The sequence below is a fragment of the Pteropus medius genome, unplaced genomic scaffold, assembly GCF_902729225.1.
Source record: "Pteropus medius unplaced genomic scaffold, Ma_sr-lr_union100, whole genome shotgun sequence".
NCBI lineage: Eukaryota > Metazoa > Chordata > Mammalia > Chiroptera > Pteropodidae > Pteropus > Pteropus medius.
Genome location: NW_024344434.1, coordinates 956838 through 975263, shown reverse-complemented (window position 1 = coordinate 975263; position 18426 = coordinate 956838). Strand labels below are relative to the sequence as shown.

At 38.3% G+C, this 18426-nt stretch overlaps 1 protein-coding gene across 14 annotated transcripts in view; it reads left to right on the top strand.

The window, feature by feature from the left end:
* CFAP221 (cilia and flagella associated protein 221) overlaps positions 1-18426 on the top strand; it is a 94773-nt gene that overhangs the window by 58238 nt on the left and 18109 nt on the right. For all 14 annotated transcript variants that reach the window (XM_039872664.1, XM_039872663.1, XM_039872662.1 and 11 more), the window contains 4 exons: positions 6309-6467; positions 7877-7968; positions 12951-13043; positions 15220-15315. In XM_039872664.1, the coding sequence (XP_039728598.1) occupies positions 6309-6467; positions 7877-7968; positions 12951-13043; positions 15220-15315 (440 nt within the window). The remainder of the gene's footprint in view (positions 1-6308; positions 6468-7876; positions 7969-12950; positions 13044-15219; positions 15316-18426) is intronic.

Here is an 18426-nt window from a genome sequence, read left to right as displayed (position 1 = left end):
TTTAACTAAATGTAACGAAGACACAAGACAAAAATTTTGTGGGAAATTTATAACTCTGTACGCCTACATGAGAAAATAAGATGGTCTCAAATTAAAGTCCTCAGCTACCCCTTTAAGAAATGCAAGAAAAAGAAGAGTAGCTGAAACTCAAACTAAGCAGAAGAGAGAAATAGTAAAGATAGATTGAAAAATCGATGAAATAGAAAACAGTAAAACAGATAAAGGAAGACTGGTTCTTTGAGAAGATCAATAAAATGGATAAACCTCTAACCATACAGATAAGGAAAAAAAAAAGGTAAAAACCATAGAATGACCAAAATCAACAATGGGATAGATTATCACTACAGATTCCACAGAATATTAAAAAGATAATAAGTTAATATTATGAAACACTTATGACAGTAAGTTAGACAAGTTTAATGGATAAATTCCTTAAAAGGTACAAACTATTAAATTTTATTCAAGATAATTCTAATGATTCTATATCTATTAAAGAAATTGAATTTATGATTAAAAACCTTCCCATAAAGAAAAGCCCAAGCCCAGATGTCTTCACTGGGAAATTCTGCCAAACATTTAAGGAAGAAATAATACTAAATCTACAAAACCTTTCCAGTAAATGGAAGAGGAGGGACTACTTCCCAACTCATTCTAGAAGTCAGGGATATCAAAGCCAGACAGAGACAGTATAGGAAAAGAAAAAAGGATAGAATATCCCTCATGAACATAGATGCCAAAAAAAAAAAAAATTGTAACAAAATTTTAAAAAATTAAATTCATCATATAAAAAGGGACATATCATGAGCAAATAGGGGCATAGTCCAGGAGTACAAAATTAGTTTAACATGAAAAACTTAATGTAATTCACCATATTAACAGACTGAAAAAGAAAAACTATATGATTTCAATAGATGCAAAAAAATTACCCTGATAAACACTCTCATCAAGTGAAGACTAGAAGAGAATTTTCTCAACCTGATAAAAAGCATCTATTCAAGATCTGTAACTAAAATCATACTGAATTGTAAATGACTGTTTTCCCTCTGATATCAGCATTAAGGCACAGATGTCAGCTCTTACTAATTCTATTGAAGATTGTAATTATAGCCAGTGCAACAAGGTAAGAAAAAGAAATAAAAGGCATCCAGATTTGAATGGAGGATGTGAACTATCTTTATTTACAAACAAAATTGTCTATGTAGAAAATACAATGGAATTTACCCCAAAACCTACTAAAACTAAAAAGTGAATTTACTAAGCATGAAGAATACAAGATCAATATATAAAAATCAATTATATTACTATACACTAACAACAAACAATCTAAAATTAAAAATTTTAGAATTCATCTCTCTTAACAATAGCATCAAAAAATAGGAAATACTTAGGAATAAATCTAACAAAAGTAAATAAAAATGGCACATTGCAAATTAAGAAAAATTTCTGAGAAAAAATAAAGGAGACCTAAATAAATGGAGAAATATACCATGTTGGTAGATTCAGAGATTTAATATTGTTAAGATATCAATTCTCTCCAAACTAATCTAAAAACTCAACACAATTCCAATAAAAAACAAATGGGCTTTTTTTTGGGGGGGGGTGTAAAAATCAACAGGTTTATTTTGAAATTTATATGGACTGTAAATACATCTAAAACACTTCGAAGAACAAAACTGAAGGACTTGCACTACTCGACTTCAAAGCTTATTGTAAAGCTACAGGAAGTATAGGATTAGCATAAAAACAGACAAACAGATCAATGGAACAGAATAGAGAATCCAGAAATATATGCATTCATACATATGTGGTCAGTTGATATTTGACAAATGTCAAAGAATTCATTGTAGCAAAGGTAGTCTTTTCAAGAAATAGTGCTGGAACATTTGGATATTACTTTACCAAAAATAAATCAAAATTAAAGAACTTTAATCTGTATCTCATACTATTAACAAAAATAATTGGCTCATAGACCTACATATAAAACCTAAAACTAGAAAACTATAAAATACATAGGAGAACATCTTTGTGACCCAGGGTCAGACAAAGACTTCTTAGATATAACATCAAAACCACAATCCATAAATGGGGAAAAAAATGATTTTTTTTTGGACTTTGTCCAAATTAAGTATTTCTGGTTTTCTAAAGACACTGTTAAAAAAAAGATAAATCATAGACTTAGATAAAATATTTGGAAATTACATATGTAATAAAAGACTTGTATCCAAAATAGAGAAAAAAACCCTAAAACCTTACAGTAAGAATCAACCCAAAACCTTACAGTAAGAAACCCCTAAGACCCCTAAAAAAAAAAAACCCTAAAACCTTACAGTAAAAAACAAACAACCCAATTTTAAAATGGGCAAAAGATCTTCACCAAAGGAGATACAGAGATGGCAAATATGCACATGAAAAGATGCTCAAAATAATGCATCATTAGCAAAGTGCAAATTAAAACCACACTGCGGTACCTCTATTAGAATATCTAAAATTAAAAAGACTGCTGGCGAGAATGTAAAGTGGTACAACTACTTTAAAAAACAATTTGGCAGTTTCTTACAAAGTTAAAAAGTTAGTAGTAAACATACGCCTATCATATGACCCAGCTATTCTGCTCCAAGGTATTCACCCAAGCTAAATGGAAGCATAAGACTTGTACAAGAATATTTATAGCAGTTGTGTATGTTCCCCAAATTGAGGGGAAAAAAGTGTCCATCAACAGATTAATGGAGAAGCAAATTGTGGTATTACTATACAATGGAATACTCTTCGGTGATAGAAAGAAGTAAACTCTTGATACATGTGAAAACATGGATGGTTCTCAGAATAAATAGGCTTGGTAGAATAAATCAGACAAAAAAAGTGCATATTTTATGATTCCATCTAAATTCTAGAACATCTAAAGTAGTGTATAAAGACAGAAAGTAGATTAGTGGCTTCCTGGGGATGGGTTGGGTGGATGGGTATGAAGGGACAGGAAGGAGGGATGGCAGGATTACAAAAGAGCAAAAGAAAACTTTTAGAGGCAATGGTGGTATTCATTATTTTTATCGGGGTGATGATTTTTCAGATGTAACATGTCAGAACAGATCAAATTATATACTTTTAATATGTGAGGCTTATTATATATTAATTATACATCAATATATTTATAAAAGAAGGAATCTGAAAACCCTAAGAAGAGAAACAAAAAAGGAAAGAAATACCAGTTACAATCGGTAAAGCGTTATGGTGCAGTCCTGGGATGGTGTCTGTGCATTAAGGCTGAAGGAGGGAGGGAAAGAAGTGTCGGGAGAAAGGAAAACTCTTTCAGCAACAGTGCAATTGGGAGGATGGAAAAACTCAAGCATATAAAAGGTGCATCGTTCAAGCAAAAGAAAAGGCCATTATAAACTCCAGGGTTGGGGGTGGAGGGTACTCAACTAAAAATTGATAAGTATCTCAAATAGAAAACCAAACTAAAATTTGGTTTGACTTTTTGGAGTTGATAGAAAATACAAACACTTGGCCTGCATACCATATCTTTTCTCTGTTATGGCTCACGTCATTGAAACCTCACCCAAAAAATCTATAGTTGGTGCCTCTACTTGGCCTGGCAAAGAAACATATTTACATAGATAAGACAAAATAAATGCTGTTTACTAATTTTCCACCTTCAGAGATAACCTATGAACAAAGCCTGAAGGTTTTGGCTGTTATTCCAGAATGTGAACATTAACAATCTCCATAATACAAAAGTAGACTTGCGGAAGAGAGGAGAGCTGCAGGAAAGCATAGGAATGGTAATGCTTTCATTTCACCGGAGAGGGCGTTGAAATACTCAACTAAAGATGAGGATACAAGAAATGAGGGTGTAAGTGTGTCATTTCACATTGCAGAGATAACCGACATCAGAGCTTAAAATAACAGTGTAGTTTTCTAAACTGGAAGGAAAAAGTTTGGAAGGAGCATTTGTGCACATGAGCAAATTCTTATGTTGCATAGTAATGAGTCAATAGATGCCCTCGGAGGTTGATAACCAAGAAATTGAAGAATAAGCATAATGTTTTGAGTTAGAATACTGACCATCTCGAAGGCATAAAACCCAAAAATAATGGAAAGAAACACCTTCTGGGATGTGGGCCTGAGGACAGGGAGGGCCCACAGGAGCCCCATTGCGTTTTCTCACAACCCTTTCCAGCCTAGCAGAGTTATCACCATATGAATGCATTACTTTAAGGAAAATTAATACTAAAATAATCATGGGGTGGCCACTCAGAGCACTTACTCTGGTGGCAGTGGCCACCCAGGAAGATCTCAAGTGCAACAACTCTTAGAGACAGTGATATTACCATCTTCAAAATACTTCACTTATTTCATTTGGCCCAAGGCAGATCCAGAGAGTTAGCTGCTCAGCAACTCCCCATGCCCCCAATGAACCAGTATATGAAGCGCTCCCAAAGGCCACACAGCTAATGTCCCCTCCCTGGTTCTGTGTACCTTTGCCCCCATCACTACCCCCACAGGATGTGGCCAGCCCCCTCCTCCAACACACTACATCCTGCTCAGCTAGGGTCTCTGTCACTCCTGCCCCAGTTCCCTCCAGAGTCCCTTTTCAGGTGCTATCCTGATTGGCCTTTTGTCGCCACAGAAATGACTCTGGCGATGGAAGCCAGCAGTTTTCAGATTTTTACAGTCCAGTGGCTCCCTTACCCATGAAATGGATCTGGGGTCCATTTCCATATCTTTAGTCCTGCCTGTTTCTCCCACTTGCTGGTTGCGGGGTGGCCAAGGTTCTCCCTCTTCTACTTCTGGGCATCTCTGTAATTATGCTCAGAAGACCTGGTTGGCCCAGTGGGGAGGGGGTGCTTGCTCTGTCTTCTGTTCTTTGGTTCTCCCTCCATAGCACTCTTGCACTCTGGTTTATTTAAGGGGGCATGCACTGGAACAGGAAATGTCCCCCACTTCTCTACCCACTACCCTCCTCGCTATCCTTCCTCCTCACCCACCTTCCTCTGTATTCTCAGGCCTCCCCTGCTTTGCCTCGCCAGGACCCCCAACTTTCACATTGCTCTCTTCCAACCCTCCAGCCCTTATCTGGGGAAGGGGTCTTGAGGAACTGCAAAAGAACCTGCTGTACACACACACACACACACACACACTTTCTCTCTCTCTTCCTTCGACTGTAAGCGCTTATTGAGATATTGTTCGTTTCTGCATTGAGGTGGGCCTTGCAGACTCCTTTAGTGCCATCATCGCCTCCCTGCCCTCCTCCTTCCCTTATATCAGTGAGTTCAGTCAAGAACCCTCTCCCTGTCTTTCTCCCTGGCCCTAGCAGCAAGTCAGCCTCTGAACCAAGCTTACAGTTGTCCTAATGTTCTTGACTGGAACAAATTTACTACCAACACCACTCTAGGCTCTCCCACCCCTTGCATTTGGGTGCTGTAATGCCTCCCCTGTCTAGCTGCACTTCCCTTAAGCTGTGGGGACACATTTGTTTCTTGGCAGTGAAATTGGGTTTCTATAAGCCATGTGGAGTTTTGTTGTTTTTTAAAATATTGTTTTAAAAAATTATAGAAACAAACAAATAGAACAAAAATATCAACTTTGGGGCTCTTAAACATCTGAAATTAAGTAACTGTGAGGGGCAAAAGCTATGTTGTTATTTGGGACAAAACGAGGTTTTTGTTGGATGAGTCCTAGAGGGAATATTAAAAGGCTCTATATTTTCATGTTTTGACATAATTGTTCTGTGCCTCTGTTAGTCCTGCTGGAAAACTAGTAAAAAATAGAATCTTCCTTAAAACCAGATACTACAGCCAAATGGAGCCTTCCTCAATTAAAAATATTACCAAAACAATGTTAAATGTTGACATTTCCTTATACAGCAAATGTCACCCTCTTCTTTGTCGTCTTTTTGAAGTAGTTTTTAAGAAGATAACTTTGTTTTCAAAGCCAGAAGCTTACTTGCTTTATAAATCCAGTTTGTTTATTTAATAAATCCCCCTAATTCATCAAATTTAGAAACAAATACTTTAAGCCATTTGAAACTGTGATTTCAGTTGTATTTGTTTCCACTGAGCTCAGTAAATCCACATGGTATGTAACGAAGCCCTTAAACCAGAAATGTGACATTTATGAATGATTGTGACATTTAAGACGCTGCCAATTTGAAGATGACTCCGCTCTCCTGCTTCTCTTTCCCAGAGGAGCTGACATGGACTCAGAGTGTTAGTGCTAATGGGAGCCATGGAGAACATCAGCTGACACCTGTACTATGCCTGACTTAGAAACTGGTAAACAAAAGAGAATCTTTTTTTCTCTCTCCGCAGAATCCCAGCCCAGGATTATTTGCTGTGAAGCACCCTTTGACCTACGCAGAAACCTTGATAGATTACCATTTGTGCTCTCATCCCAAGTACAAGTTCACCAAGGAGTCCCACAGTGGGTCCAGCATTCCTCTCACCCAAAAACAGTTTCTCCATCACACGGTAAGGCCATCACCAGCTCCCTGACAGCGCTGACCCTGGGCTATGGGGAAGGGCAGGAGACAAGGATGAAGGGTCACGGCTGGAGTTGAGACAAAGAAGGTTTGCAGCCACAGCTGCAGAACAGTAAGAAAGGTAACAGTGGTGGCTGTGTACACTCTCTTACTGCCAGCCCTGCAGAGGTACAGATGAGAGACTTAAGACCACTCTTGTCCTATCCATACGCACCTCTAAGACTGCATGCTGCCCTGTTCTAAATACTCTTACTCTCTTTTTCCCTTGAAGGCTACGCCCCATATTCATTTTAGTCCTATTTCAGCCATGTAAAATGGTCACAGGGCAGATATAACCCCATGGTCTGACCTCCTCTTTCTTTGGCCCCTACAAGTGTAGAAACATCAGAATAGACATGGTGATGATATGACAAATGCACAGTAAGGAAGAAGCTCCACAGAATTCCTTCTCTCCCTCGATTACCAACTTGACCTAAATATCTAGTGACATCCATTAGGGGCCTTTGAAAGGCCTCAGGCCTTGGAAACTCAATAAATCCCTAGCTCAGATCATTAACTCTTCCCTACTTTTGCCAACCACACCTCAAACTGGCTTCTCCTGCATTACCTCTTTGTTTGCTGACTTGTGCAATGGTCCACATGATCCTTGATTCCTTTCTCTCCCCCATTCCCATATTTAACCATCACTGGATTCCACTAGTCTGCTTCAAACAGCATGCGAATCTCCCTCTCTCTTCTCCCCACCCCACCACCATGGCCCACCACTGTGCATCAGCCCTCTCTAGAAATCTTCCTTCGATACACACCCGACCATGTTGTTTTCCAGTTTGAAAACCCTCAGTGGTCCTGCTGCCTGTGGGAGCAGCTTCTTGCTCATTAGCTTGGCCTACAGGCCCTTCATGAACAGCCTGCTTCTCCAGCCTCATTTTCCACAATCCCCATCACATGCCCCATGCTCAACTCAGCTGGTGGCCTGACAGCACCCTCCTTCTCATCTCCATGCACTTGTAGGCACTTCTCCTGCCTGGAATGCCATTTGATGAACCACTCGGCTTCTCTGAATGTTGCATTAGCAGGACAGTCACAATAAACAGATTGTAAGGCAGAATCTGCCCTCCATCTCCAGGGCCTGTTGCTTGTGTGCCTAATGAATCAGGGGAAGAAAATTGTTCCTTTGTCCCTGCTTTAATTCCATGTTACATTATTTAATGCCCTTTGCTGAAGCAGTTGTCTTTTGTCTTCAGAAAATTCAATCAAAATGAATGAAATTATACATTCTGGAGCTCAATGTTTAAGACTAAACAATCGTCAGTTGAATGAAATGGAAGTCCTTCCTAGATTTCACCTCACCAAATGATTCCTTTACATGTGGTACCCCTGTGCTGGCTTTTATTCCAGGACATTATACCTGGGATAATGTACTGGAAGAGGTTCCAGTCCCTGATCTTTTCATCCCTGCCCGAGACCTCTAAGACAGAGACGACGCAGAGGTAAGCACAGCCATCAATTGTCTCACAGAGGTATGTTTGCTTCACGGATTACAAAGCTATGATCCTGAAGAGTGAAATGCCAATCATGTGTCAGATCATACTTCTAGTGCATGAGGGAAGTTTGCTAGTCAGAGAAATATAATGATATATGACTGATTTTCATATTTTGAATTGGTCTTAAGATACACCTTTAAAAAAATTCATGTCCCAGGTGGCTAGTTGACCATATTTCAATAAAAGGAGACAGCCAATCCATATAATTCAGCTAAGGTATCCATAGTCAATTTTTAACATTTTAAAATTGCCAAGATTAGCCTTCTACGCCTTTCATATCCAATTCCAAAAGATCCACTTCTCTCTCATACCACAGCCTAGCACTCACAGTGAGGTCACACGGTTATCATTATACAGAGACATAGCTCAGCTTCAGATTTAGCCTATAGCCCAGCTTCAGCAACAGAACAAGTAGATGAAAATATTGTTGGACCAAAGCAAAAAGAAATTTAATCACCTTTTTTCTAATTCACTTATACAACACCTCTTCAAAGCCCTAAGGTATCAAACAAGGAGACTGATTCCTTATTTTTAGGACTTTGCTTGGTCAATAACAGACTTCCGAGCCCTTGAATTTGTTTCTTTGGTTCATCGTCCTTATAAACATAATTAAGTGAGCTATTGATGAGCAAATGTGACTAGTATCCTAAAATGATTATCATCATCTTATTTTCAATCCTTGATTCAGAATGAGGCCCACCCCAAGGTGGCAGAGTCCTGTCACAGCCCCAGGGGTGGTCAGGAAACCCAAGCTCTGCCACCAACCAGGATCAGCCAGGCGACCTTTATACCGTGACCCCCGCCAGCATGTCCTGGATTCTCTGACATAGAAACTCAAGTCCTCTCCCTCAGCAGAATTCCACATGGTATCCAGAAGCTGTGTGACCTCAGCCACACTCCTCGGCCACCTCTCTGGGCTCAGTCCTCTTGTCCAGAAGACAAGGGGATTGAACTTGTTGCAAAGACCATTTTTAGCCTTGATATTTTCAGGAGGTGTAGGAGCACTTGCCCCGTGTGCAGTGACCCCATATATACTACCTGTCCACCCCCCTGCCCCAGGTATTTGGGGAGATATTTGAAATCCAATTTGTGACTCCAGAACACTTCATTTACTTCTTCTTTCATTGCCGAGAGAAAAGCTCTTCCTGAATTAAGTAAAATCCAGCCTTACTGCCAGATGCTTTTCCACAGCACGTGGAAAATAACCCTTCTGGGTTATTGCCTTGGTGCTTCTCTACTACCCTCTGCCTGGAAATTAACATGAGACCAAGCATAGGACTTGGGCCGTGGTAGGAGCTCAAAAATATTAGTACTTCTTCTATGAGTTCATTCATATCTCATCCACCCCACTGCAATCTGAAAATAAACTAAGCATTTTTGTTCTTCATTCTAGTATATTTTTGAAGACCTGATATCTCCAGGCAAAACAGGGACATGGTAGAGGGAACAACGCTTTGGGGTCTGAGGCATCTGCCTCCATTACTTGTTAGCTGTGTCACCAGCTCTATGTCCTTGTGCAAGTTACTTATTACTGAAGCCCTTTGAACACTAATTTCCCCACGTGTGAAACAGGAATGGTAATGGCATCCTCACCATGCTGTTATGAGGATTAAAGTAAAATGTAAAGTATATAGCACCATATTTATAACTTTTTCCCTTCCACCCTCCATACCCACCCACTAAACCTTGCATTCACTCTGTCGCCACCAGATGGCGATGATCCGCCGCCACCCTGACACACTGCCTCATTTTGCGGTGGGGTGAGGACACTTCAAAATTGACCTGTGTAATCTGTAAATATAGCTGGATGTGGGGTACTGTCAGGGGACTGGCGAAGCAAAATGAGAAATGGTGAGAAGTGGAGACTGCCTGTGTCCACCAGCTGTCCACATGCAGAGGTCTCCAGAATTACCAGGGTGGGAGCAGGGGGAGGGGAGAATCCTATTTTTTTCTTAAAGCAATGTCCTTGGAAAAATCTCCCGAGGCTGTTCTTTCAGAAAGCAGTTAGAATGCAGTAACCTTGGGCTTGAATTAACCATGAATTAAACATAAATTCTACATGAATTATAAAAAACTCACCAAGCCTGAGTTGCCACTTTCAGCTTCTGTGTCTGAGTGCTCTGTTGGGCAGTTTGTTTCAAAATAAACCATAATTGCATAACATTATAAAATCAAGAAAGGATTGTATATTTCCTTATCGTGCATTTCCATGATGTAAAAGTCTAGATCATGTCTTTATTTCTAAAAGCAGTTACAAAATAATAATGGCGTTTCTTTTTTAAGTGCCTAGAGATCCATTAATGATACTTCAACTTTGCAATTATTTTGCTTCAATAAATTACCTATTGCTTATGAAGTGGACCCCTCATGTCTTTTGCCCCTGAAAGTTACCTGTTTGTTGTTAAACTATGTGATATATTTATTTAGTGTTTATTTATTCCATGTCATTTTTGTATTCATAATAAACAAAACAGCTCACTTGGTTTCTTCACTCTTAAATAAATTTAGAGAATTTGTTGAGTCTCTAGGACTTTCATAAAATCTGAGTGTCTACAGCAACTGAAGAAATCATCTATTCTAGTAGTGCCCAGATTTCAAAATTTTAGAGACAAGTGAGATGTCCAGAATTTTGGGACTGATTTAGGATCAGAGTTTTACTTTGTCATTAAAACAAAACAAAGCAAAACAAAACGCCCAGCCACTATCTATTGCCACCATTTCAGTTTCGGAAGAACATATTAATACAAAAAAAAGTAAGAGGTATATGGTCTCAAAATTTAAAAATCGGGTGTTTTGTCTCCTGAAAAGCATTCGATTGTTGCTATGGAGAGTGGTCCAGACTGTCAGCACCTCAGCCCCTCTTCGGACAGGGCTCCCTTCCGACTACACACTGAAGTCTCAGTGCAGTGTCAATCAGAACCTGCCTTCGTCATCAAGTCAATCAACAGGACTAATCTCTGGGTGGCGGAGCCCAAGGTTTCTTTTAATGAGGAATGGTATTAAAGTCCAAGATCTTGGTGCTACTGAGCGGTTTTGTTTCTTGGCCTCCTCAGCAGACAAGCCAGGGTGTGTATGTGGAGAAATATATATAAATATATACATACACACACAAATACACATACATATATACACGTACATGCCAAAGCACACACACGCATACATTTAATATACACATATGTACATATACATGTGTGCATAAACATATGTACACATACATATACAGCATATATCTCAGAAATCATGAATTCAACCAATGCTTATAATTCCAGCCCATATCCATAGAGTTATTGCTTGCTTTCCTCCTTTCCATACTTATATGTCTCTTTCCATTGTGAGAACCCTGATTCCTAACACATTTTACTCAATTTTATGGCACATCTAAAATAGTTTCAGAATTACTTCCCCTATAACCACTTTAGTAAGAAAACATAATAAAGTTCAGATTTATTTGTAATTTTCCCCCTACCCCCATTCCATCCAAGACTGGAAAAATATAGTCAAGTACTATATTTATACATTACCTGGATTGCTTTCCTTACTTTCTTCCCTCCTTTCTTCCCTCTTTCTTTCCACCTTCCTTTTCTTTCTTTCTTTCCTTTTTTTTTTTTTTCTTTTTCTCCCTCTCTTCTTTATTTCCCTCCAGTGTGATTATGGGATTCATTTGAAATACTGGTTTCAGTTTACTTTCAATTTGGGTTTTTTCTTTCCTTTCTTACTGATTTAATTTTATTATTATTATTATTTTAATATATAGACTATTAACATGCCTTCCAAACTCAAAACTACACAAAAAAACATACTCAGAGAAGTGTCACTCCCTCTCATCTGCCTCCCACCACTTGGGGTAACCACCTTGGTCTTCTGATCTACTGGTCCTTTGCTTCTCTTTGTAATGCTAAGCAGAATATATGTATTTTTCTTACCTTCCCTTTTTTCTAATACAAAAAGTGGCACACTAGATATGCTCTTCTGCATTTTGCCTTTTTCACTTATAACTCCTAAAAATCATTCCGTACTAGTATGTAGATATCTTCCTCATTTTTTTTACAGCTGTAAAAGCCTTGTGCCATAGTTTTACTCAACCAATCTCTATACTCGGAAATCAGGTGCATTTTTGCACAAGAACAAAACAAGGAGAAGAAACTCACCTCAAAGACATACACACACTCAAAGGGCTTCAGTCAGCCCCATTTTTCCATTCCCACCTCCCGCCTTACCCTCAGACTGCGATCTTTGTAGGGTCTGTAGGGAGGTCAGTTCCTTCCTGTGTTCGAGGCTCTGCCATCCTTTACTCTTTTGCAGGAGACAACAGTCTTCCCACCTTCAAGAAATGTATTCCAGAAAATTGTTGAAAACTTTTTATTTGTCATTTCTTCTGTTCTCTTTGCTATTGTGTGTTCAGTTTTTATTTCTTTAATATCATTAGAAAGGTTTATGAGGCATTGAGACCTAAAATAAGTGCTTTTTCCACCATCTTGAAAGAAGATTAAGATAACAATATATTTTTTCTCTCTATCTCAATCTTTTACTATCTTCAATACTCAGGAATTTTGTATACGCTTCTAAACTTATAATGTCAAACAATATATAAGAGGTTGGGAGGAAGGTCTGAAATTGAATAGAACTAAGGAATAATATCAAAATTGGGAAAATAACAAGAATGAAAAGTGAACTCTCTAATTTTAGACATGTTTAAAAATTCTGTTTCTAAACCCTGGAGAATGTCTTATTTGACAACATACTCTTGGATTTCACCTATCTCACCCCCTGCGTCTGCCTCTAAGGAAACGTGAGTGGGTTTCTAGGAGCAAAGGAGGACAAAACAGTAAAAACAGTGTTAAAATAAAAGTGCTTTAGAAAATTACACAAAGATCCCAAGTCTATAATGTGATTGTTTATCCTTGGCTGCTTGCGCGATTTTTCCACAGCTGCGATAACCTCAATTCGGTGCTGCTTCCTATAAATGTCCCAGCCATTCTGGACTCCTTACCAGAAGAAGACAGATTGGAAACAGTTGAACGGTACAATTTTTACTTTTGGTCTCTAATGTAGTCTGTTTTCCAGAAATACACTAGGTGCTGTGAGAGATTTCCAAAAAGCACCCGGTGCCTGAGCTTACAACCCAAATGAGATAAGGCTAAAACTCAGCCATATTCCTAACTAGAAAAGATGCTAAATTCGTGGTGGAGAATACACAGTTTTTATGGTCTCGCGTTTGCTGATCTTTAGGTTCTTTAGGAGTTCAGGAGAGGGGAGAGCAGAGGTGGTGCTAAGTGGGTTTGGAAAGCTTCAGTGGTCATGTGGATTTGGGTCAGTACTTGACAGACGGGTAGGACTTGGAGAGACATAAAGAAATATAGGCCCAAAACCAAGATGCTTAAATTTGATTTTACTGATGAACAGCCACCAGCCATAAAAATATGTCCTTGACTGTCCTGTCACTGTGCCATTTAAACATTTTTGCATGTAAATAATAGTGAAATCCAAAATATCAGAGGTGTCAATCCAGTTCTCTGAGACCTGCCCACAGTGATACTTGGCAATACTTGAGTGTTTAAAGCTCGAACCGAGGTCTGAACAGGAAGTTTGAAGTGTCTTCTATTCAAACCACCGCGTTGGGGGGAGGGAGACACGGGGCAGGGAGAGGGGGCAGGGGAGGTCAGCATTGCTGAGAATGCTGCCGCCAGGGCCAGGTAATGCACATTTGCTTGAGATTCAGAGGAAAAAGTGCTGACAGGGGCCACTGAGGAGCCTCTCAGCAAACCAAAACATAGCTAACCACTCCTCCGTTCACCACCGATATGCAGACTATTGTGACTCAATTTCCTCTTCTTTGAAATGAGAATAGTGCCCACCTCATAAGCAATTGTTAAAGGAGACAGCAATGCTGCTGCTGATGGTAACTATAATATCTTATATTTGCTGAGCACTCAGTGTAGCTCAGGTGCAGCACTTTGCAAGTACACTCATTTAATCCCCACGAGATTTTACTATCATCCCCGCCTTAGAGATGAGTGAACTGCTAATAGGAAGATTATGTTTGCAAAGCACCCACATAGTGATTCGCCCAGAGAACCTGCTTAGTAATTGTTAATTTGCAGTCTTATGGGACTGGAACAACTTTTGCAGCTTTCATGGCTACTTTCCTTAACAGAAACTTGCTAGGCCCTCCTCTAGTTATGTATCACTGCTAAATAGAGTTCCTGTTTGTAATTCCAAACTTTGAGGCCTTTGTTGCCTTTGTTGATCTTGGAAGCATTTCTCTTTAACTGAGTGTGGTGGAGCCTGCTGCTATCAAAAAAAAATCCATTCCCCTCCTCTTTTAAAGTAAGAGTTGTTCAAAGTAGGGACTAAATTTTCCAGCCTCCCTTGCAGTTAAGTCATCCATTTGACCAGGACCTTGCCAAAGGAATGTGAGCAGATGTCAGATATTCTACTTCTGAGGTCAGGACTCTTAAAAGAGTGAGTGTATCTCTTCCCCACTCTCTCTCCCTGCGTTGCCCCAGCTGACACAGCTATAACCACCAAACAGCAAAGCTCTAGCCCAGGGATCAGCAAACTATAGCTCATGGCCAAATCTGGCCTGCCACTTGTTTCTGTAAATAAAGTTTTCTTACATAACTACACGCATTCATTTGTGTATTTTCTATTTCTTTCATGCTACACCTGCAGAGTTGAATATTTATACAAGTGACCTTATGTCCTGCAAAACCTTTACAGAAAAAGTCTGCTGATCCCTACTCAAGGTGATAGCAGACCACAAGATAAAAATAGCCTCAATCCCTTTAATTTCTTCTTTCACCCATAGATTATTTAGAAAAATACTGTTGAATTTTTCAAGCAATTGTGGATTGTTTTAGTTATCTTCTTTGAAGTTGATTTCTATTGGAATTCCATTATGGCTTTATGGTCCAGGATATGGTCAATATCAGTAAATGTTCCATGTGCACTTGAAAAGAATATGAATTCTGCAACCCCATTTTAAAAATTGCTTTTTATTTTCTGTTATTCCTACCATTGTTCATTGGTGGAAAGCAATTTACCAGCCTTACACTTCTCTTAACACAGACACAACAAAAGTAGTTAGAATTAATGTCGAAGGCCCCAAGAATCGCATAACTCTTTAATGGTCACAATGTTTCTCTTTTTTGAGGGGAAGGAAAAACTATTCCAGCTAAACATCTTATTCCTTTTCAGTGAGCTCTGTGAACAGAATGTAGAAGTTATGTTGACTCCAGAAATGATCAAAGTAGAATTCCCTACGTTGGACTGCCAGGACACCAAAAAGGAAAAGTAAGTATATGTTTTTATACCTTAGTAACAGGTAGCTTTGGATAAATTTGTCCTACATGAAATGCAGAATTGTCATGTTGTTTGCATCTTAACATTTCAGGTTTCAAGAGAGAGAGGTTTCCAGTTCTTTCAATATTTAGATGTGTACTTTATTTTATGCACAATTGCATTCCTTCATATGTTGCTGGCAAGAAAGCCTTTAAAAACTGAATCCAATTTTTCCATTTGCTTATTATTTAATTTCAGAGATGTGTTTGTTTCTTATTGTGGCTAAATGAGTTTCATTCCGTATGAGGAACCCGGCTCTGGAACCACATGAGACCTCAGGCTGAATCCCAGCTCCACCATTTATTACATGTGAGATCTCCAGCCAGGTTACTTAATCAGTAACTGGGCCTCAGTTTCCTCATTTGTAACATGCAGGAAATAAACTCTCTCTCACAGGCAGTTGTGAGGACTAAATGAGACGTGAACACATAGACATCTAAGTAGTTGCTTGATGTGAGCTAGATGCTCAGCAAATGTTAATTCTTCCCTTTGCCTCTTCATCAGGAGCCAACTAGCTAAGCAAACATTATCATCCTTCAGAAAACTGGTTTTGATGAGTATTTTAATAATGGAAATAACCATAAGTGATTCATATGCTTTAAAAGCTTGAAATTCCAGGTATACTTTTAAAAATTCTTTTTATTTAAAAAATGCTTTTTTATTATTAAAAAATCAGAAAACACAGAAAAATATAAAGAATACAATAAAAACAATAACCCTACCTCCCAGAGGCAGTAGCTTGTACATTTCGATGTATGATCTTTCATAAATAAATATATGTTTTAACAAAATTAAGTCATATCATTCATATTATTTTGTCTTCTACACTTTTATTTAGCAACATATCATAAACATATATTTATAAATATAGTTACACGTCATTATGTTTGACTGGTAAATGTGCCATAATTTAGTTAACCAACCCTCTTCTGATGGTCACGTAAACTCTTTTCAGTGTTTTGCTGTTACCAGTAGTGCCTCAATAAACATCCTTGTGCCATAATTCCTTACAAACTTATTATCAGACTATTTCCTTAGGATAAATTCCTGAAAATGTAAATGCTAGATCAATATGCATTTTAAGGTTTTAATATGTATTGTTAAATTGCCATCCAAAAAGTATACCAGCAGAGATCAAGACTGCCACATTCAAATGCCCTGAACAACATGGAATACGATCATTTTTTTTTCTCCTTCACCAATATGATAGATTTAAAAATATCCATCTTATTGTTTTAACTTTTCTGTTTACAAGTGATATCAAAATTTACAGTTTACAAGTGGTAGTAAAATTTTCCTATGCTTATCGACTATTTTTCTTCTTTATGAGGGGCTTGTTTTGCCCATTTTTATAGGAAATGTTTATCTTACAAATGTTTATTTGTAGGAAATACTTATCTTACAAATGTTTATTTGTAAATCTTTCATATATTAAGGATAATTACCGTTACTTATCCTTGTCATAAATTTCTCAGGTTGTCTCCTAACTTTGGGGTGTTTCGGGAGGCCTTGCCTTTTCTGAAAAGAATGCCCACACGTCTGGGGTTCCTTTGGTGTGTTTGTGATAGTTTCAGAAGCCTACAGCAACCAGCACTTCTCAGAAAATAGATTGGTAGTGTCTGGTAAAAGAGAATTTAGGAAGTAAAAATGTTAAACAGAATTTTAGTGAACATCTGTTTTGATCAGTTAATTAACAATAAAATATCATGTTACAGTACATAGTACATAAAACCTCTTACACCTCAACAAATCGATGCACTTTGCATTGCATTTGGATTCAGGTTTCAAACAGTTGACTAGGAGCCTTAAATTAAAATGTTTTTCTATTTTAAAAATTACCCCTGGAGATAGAATGGCTTGCTCCATGAGCAGTGCTGTATCTAGTAGCTCTCTCTGCTCACTTATTCTTTAACACAGTTATATTACAGAGCTAACGCTGAATGCCACTTGATTACCAAGTTATCATTAAATAAAATAGAAGTTATTACTTTATATATTCACCCAAAGTGGTATATATTTCCCCCTTTTATGTATTTCAGCTACTTTACCAAGTAAAATAAATAATAAAGTCTAAATATTTTCTGCATACCAAATTAGCTTCCAATTTTTTCAAAATACACACACATTTCATACATTTTCAATAAACATAGCCACACATTTTGAACTCACCTATTTTGCAGCTTATTTTATGTATATTTTTTCATGTGTCAAAACTGTCAACATAATTATCGTTTTATTAGCTGAATAGTATTCCAACAGGTTGGTAGCCCATAGACGATTTTCAAAAGTTCTTTGGTTCAGAAATTCTCTTCAGCTCCTGTCAAGTATTATCCAATGCTCAGTTTTGTCTCCTCTGTCCTTGTTCCTTTTCCTCCTTCAGCCTCAGCCAGAAGCCAATAGAGTTGTCCTCACTGTCAGGTACACATACAACCAGAGCTTGGACAGACAGAGGCAGAACAAAAAGAACACCCCAGGGATGTTTGATTTCCCCATGAAGACTGCTACCTATTTAGTTTCTGGCAAACAATATATATTTTTTTTATTTATTTATTTTAGTTAGTTTCAAGTACACAGTACATTGGTTAGACATCTATATAGTTCATAAAACGATCTCCCCAATTGCTCCCTCCCTCCTCTGACCCTCCACCTAGCCAATGTATTAATGCTAACTGCATTCCCTATGCCGTGCTCCCCATCCCCGTGACCATCCATCAGCTACTAATTTGTACTTCTTTAACCCTTCACCCTATTCTTCCAGTCCTCCAAACTCCCCTCCCCGTCATCAATTGTCCACTATATTCGAGTCTGTTTTTTATTAGTTTGTTCTTTTTATTCCTTAGATTCCACATATAAGTGAAATCATATAGTATTTATTTTTCTCTGACTTAAATACCTTCTAGGTCTATCAAAGCAGTGTCTTTTTCCATCCCCTTCCTTTTAGTCTGTGTGTGTCTTTTAATCCGAAGTGAGTCTCTTGTAGGCAGCATGTGTAGGGGTCTTGTTTTCTTATCCTTTCAGTCTGGCAAACAATATTTTAATAGATGCAAAGAACTATCTGCTCTC